The following is a 5,004-nucleotide window of genomic DNA, read 5'->3' as shown; positions in this document are numbered from 1 at the left end:
GTGACTTAGTTTTTTTCCAATACCAGAAGGGAGTTTTCAAAAACAATAGTTATATTTCCCTGTATTTTAATTGAACTTTTATTGGCAATTATAACTTTCCACAGTGTACTACTCTGTTGAATTTTTTTCTTAATTCACCCTATGGCAGGGGTCCCCAACCTCTGACCCACAGCCCACTACAGGGCTGGGGCCTATTTGGACCCGGGCTGTGTGAGAGGTGGGCCGGTGTGTGCGTCCATCTCAGTCTCGTGAGTGGCTCCTCAAAGGCTTCTCTCTTGTGTGAGTGGAGCTGTGCACGTGTGTGCCAGCGCGCCACTCGCACAGCCCAGTTCCCCTCTCCCGCCCCCAGCCGGGTCACCAAGCCACCTGCTCCCAATGGCTGCTCCAAAAGCAGAGTGGCGAGAGCAGAGGCTGAGTGGGATGTGTGCGCCCTGCTCAGCTTTGTTAAGTCACCGAAGCTGCCTGAGCAGGACACTTGATCTGCTTTTGGAGTGTCATGCATACTCCATGAGTCTGAAAGAGCATAAGTCTGCACTCCCAAAGGCTTTTCTTTTGCAAATGTATGAAAGGCTTTGGGGGAGCAATCTTGCGCTGCTTCGGGCCTTCTGACCCTTTGCAGCACTCCAAAGGCTTCTCTTCTTTCTTGTGTGAGTGGAGCTACACATGCAAGTGATCTTGTGGCTCCATCCCACCCCATCTGGGCCCCACGCTGCAAAGGTTGAGGACTGCTGCCATATGGTCTCCATAACCTATTTGCTTTCTCAAATTTTGGTTTGAACTGCAAACATCTTTTAAATTTTTGATGGAAAACTGCTGTCTATATACAGTATGATTTAAACAAGTAATGAGAAACACTTTTCTTCAGAAGTGAAGATTCTTAGGTAGCTATAGTAAAAATAAAAAGAAAAGACTGAATACACAAGGTATGCTTTAAATACATGTTTTCGTTGTTTTCAGATACTTCTTCTTCAGGATACCTGGCATGAAAATGGCTAATAACACAGGAGTAAAGGACTTCTACTTCACTGAACTGTCTGATCTCCCTGCAGTGCACATCTCTCTGTTTGTGGTGATTCTGCTGGCCTACCTGACCACTTTGGCAGGGAACGGGGCAATTCTTATAGCAACAGCGACAGATGCCCACCTCCAGACTCCTATGTATTTCTTTCTGTGCAATTTATCTTTGTTGGATATCCTTTGTCCAACTGTCACTGTGCCAAAAATGCTCCAGACCTTCTTGTCAGAGGACAAGAGAATATCGTTAGTTGGCTGCATGCTGCAACTCTTCTTCCTGATTTATGTGGTGGGCACTGAAATCTTTTTGCTTGCACTGATGGCTTATGACCGCTATGTGGCGATATGCACCCCCCTACACTACACCAATATTATGAGCAAGCGACTCTGTGCTCAATTGGCAGCTGGGACCTGGCTAACTGGCTTCACAAATTCTATGATTCATACCTCATTGACCTTTACATTATCTTTCTGTGGGCCCAATAAAGTTAATCAATATTACTGTGACATCTCTCCCATTAGGGCTCTTTCTTGCTCTTCCACATTTGTCCCTGAGCTTGTCCTCCTCCTTGTGGCTGGTGTTTTAGGGGGTGGTGCTTTTCTAGTTACCCTGATCTCTTATATCTATATAATTTCAGCTATCTTACGGATGCGCTCTGCTGAGGACAGGCGAAAAGCATTTTCCACTTGTGGTTCCCACTTGGCTGTCGTTTGCCTCTTCTATGGGACAACTATTGGGACCTACGTCCGGCCCACTTCCACTTACTCACCCAAGAAAGACAGAATTGTTTCAATGTTGTATGGGATTCTCACTCCCATGATAAACCCAATGATCTACAGCCTGAGGAATAAGGAAGTTAAAAGGGCTTTGGTCAAATCAGTTTGGGTTCCCTTCCACTTGAATGTTATCAGAAGATGATGCATATTTTTTGCAGCTTTTTGGTAAATTCTTTTCTGGCTCTTTCTATTGGAAAATTTGTATCAATCTGTCCAGTTTTAATAACAACCACTTTCTTAGATAGGTAGACATAAACACTACCCTCCCTCTTCTTGGATGAAAAAAGTCAATCACTTCTGTAGGATAATTTGAGCCTTTGCTCCATTGGGAGAAAATAGGGAAAAAAGGAAATTTTATTTTGCCTCAAACGGTAGACTACTTGGGCCTGTCCTACCATCAGGGTGATATGGTTGCGTCTCTCCATCCCCATTCACTGATATGATTATTTCACAATGGCAACCATGATAGAAGATGACAATCATATTGGAAAGAGGTTTATTTCAATCTTGAGACCAGGTCAACCACACGGTAGAGCATCTTATTCAAGTCTTTCAAGAAGGTCATTGAGCAACTTTACTATTTTTCTTTTGTTTTCAGTGCTGATTTGGAAACCAGACTGGGGAGATTTGCTGTAAAACACTTGCTTGTGTATTCATTTTAATACTAAGATTGTTCAAATTTTAAACCTTGAAATGTTATAATATAATGTATTCTCTCTTGAAGACTGTTGTAGAATAAATATATAGGAACATGAATTTATACCTATTGCATTTATTACACACACACTAAAATATGTGAGTTTTACATGTCCCCAATGGGAAAGATGTATGCTATATTTTTCCACTATCAGTTTTATATCTATATGCCACTATAAATGACACTGTCTAATATTAGACTGACCTTGGCTGAAATCAATAGTGTTAAGTCCGGAGAATAATGGCGCTTGAAGCAATGCATTTCTAACATGTCTTTATTCTCTGACTACAGTCAACGAACAACCCAAGCAGAGGCACACAGGCCTCTATTTATACCCTCTGATCCCCGGGCAATTCCAACCAATCACAAGGCGGTCTTTCCCCGCCTTGCGCATGCGCGCAAGGCCGGCGCCGCTCAGTCTGGTCCCGGGCAGCTTTTGTAAATGTCCGGGACTCTTGCAACGTCCCGAGCCTGCTTCCGCAGGCTCAGGACACAACAAATAGCAATAGCACTTAAACTTATATACCATTTCATAGGGCCAGACAGCACTCTGTAAGAGGTTTACAGAGTCAGCATTTTGTCCCAAACGATCTGGGTCCTCATTTTACAGACCTTGGAAGAATGGAAAGGTGAAACAATCTTGAACTGGTCAGGATTGAACTCCTGGCAATGGGCAGAGCTAGCCTGCAATACTGCATTCTAACCATATGCCACCATGGCTAGGATAGCTAGGTAAACGTGCATGGGATTAATAGCTGTAGGGGAGACCATCAGAAAATCTCAGAGCAGGGGGCTTGACTAAGTGGTAAAGAAAAAAAATTAAAACCAAATCAAAAAATAGAAGAAGACTATGATAAACTACTTTCATGTAATTTCAAGGAGAACAACATAGACATGTTCATGAGGTCACTGGGAACTTGATTTGTAAAAGAAACCTTATTTACTGCAGACTTTTGCATAAACAAAAGATACAATATATGAAGGACCACATTAGCAGCAATTTCAATTCATTCAAACAAACAGACAAAAAAAAATAATCTCTCACTCAACACTAGAAGCAATTTTGTGCTAAAAAGTTCCCCTTTTAAGAATCTATCGTATGTATGTGTGCATGCACTTATTTTTTAGATTTATTTCCCACATTTCCTTTAAGAGTTCATAGCAATGTTAATAGTCCTCCCTCATCCCATTTTGCTAGACAAAACTACCTTGTGCTGTGGTTTGGGCTGTTTGTCTTGCAGAAGCCAAAATGCTTTATAAGAAATCAATGGATAAATACAAAATAACAGATTTTTTTTTTAAAAAAAAACAAGACAGGCAGAGATAGATTATCTGGAATATTGGAATGGTGGGGGAGTAGAAGGTGGCAACTTTTATCCATGCAGAAGGCATGGCAGAAATTGCAGTTGTGTAATTCATAAGATAAAAAGCTCAGAGCGTCATTTGTCTTTCTGTTATAATGGTCACCAATGTCCAAACTCTGGATAACAGATGAATAAGGGACACTTTCCTTTGAAAACAAGACAGGGGGAAATGAAAATAATACTGTAAGTAAGATCTTATTTTATTATGTTTGTGCCCAGTCACAACTGGAGATTTAAAATCTCTATACAGAAAGTGTCACATATACACACAGAATGCTTGATATGGATGAGAGCTGCACAATGGAAATAACCTTTTGAAGAAACCCAGTTCCAAGGAAACAAACAGTGGGTTTGCTTGAATAAGTGTAGTTCTTTGAGTTAAATTGGAGATAGATATCATTAATATTTCAACAATGTTTGTACTTTTCTGCAGAAAGTCCCTTTGAACTCAAAGGATATTATTTCTTATAGATTAATAGGATTGTAAGGTCACTATTTTCATTTGATATTGTTGTATCTTAAAAAAAAAAATTAACCAAGCGCACTTCAGTTCCAATGAAACTCAAATCCAACTGGTACCAAATTCCTTGGAGACCTTGGAGCCCCTAAACAGACTCTTTGTCTTGATGCTGTCATTAGCATTTATTAAAGAGGAAGAGGTAGTGAAGACTTTGATGATTGAATCAAAGATTGTTAATTTGATGCCTGAGGAGCCATGAGTGTATTTTGCTTGACTTCACAGAAATTCTTCATCCTTTGTTACTGTATTAACACAGACAGGAGAAACAAGAAAGGCAAGTGACTTCATGTTCTTGGAAGAGTAATTTTATATCATTAGACATTTTGTAATGTCATCTTCTATGTTCTGGTGCCCTCTTTGATGTGCAGGATTTTCCTTATGGACATATGGGGAAATATAGGGACTGCAGCCCAATCCATCTGGAGGCCAACAGATGAAGATCAGTGGGTCTAGTTTGTCTTCAGTCCTATTCTTTAATGAATCACTTGTCTTGGGTCAATGTCAGAAGAGAGTAGATTTTATCCACAGTTCTGACAAACACTCAACTAATAAGCTAAACACATTTTGGTTTCCTAATGTTTAATCTCGAACTGCAGAATGGGGAGGTGTAATTTAAGGCATTTTGGGGAAGG

The 5,004-nt window shown here is 40.6% G+C and overlaps 1 protein-coding gene across 1 annotated transcript; it reads left to right on the top strand.

The window, feature by feature from the left end:
* Positions 1-982: 982 nt before the first annotated feature.
* LOC107299249 (olfactory receptor 5V1-like) lies at positions 983-1,933 on the top strand. Its single transcript, XM_015828612.2, has one exon. It carries the CDS (start codon positions 983-985, stop codon positions 1,931-1,933), a length of 951 nt encoding a protein of 316 aa, XP_015684098.2.
* The last annotated feature ends 3,071 nt before the right edge of the window (positions 1,934-5,004 follow it).

Source organism: Protobothrops mucrosquamatus, unplaced genomic scaffold, assembly GCF_001527695.2.
Source record: "Protobothrops mucrosquamatus isolate PMUCROS unplaced genomic scaffold, P.Mucros_1.0 scaffold4726, whole genome shotgun sequence".
Lineage (NCBI taxonomy): Eukaryota > Metazoa > Chordata > Lepidosauria > Squamata > Viperidae > Protobothrops > Protobothrops mucrosquamatus.
This window is presented reverse-complemented; position numbering and strand designations above follow the sequence as displayed.

Bases quoted from the DNA above. Each gene is read 5' to 3' on its own strand.
- LOC107299249 (XM_015828612.2), top strand. From the start codon at position 983: ATGAAAATGGCTAATAACACAGGAGTAAAGGACTTCTACTTCACTGAA.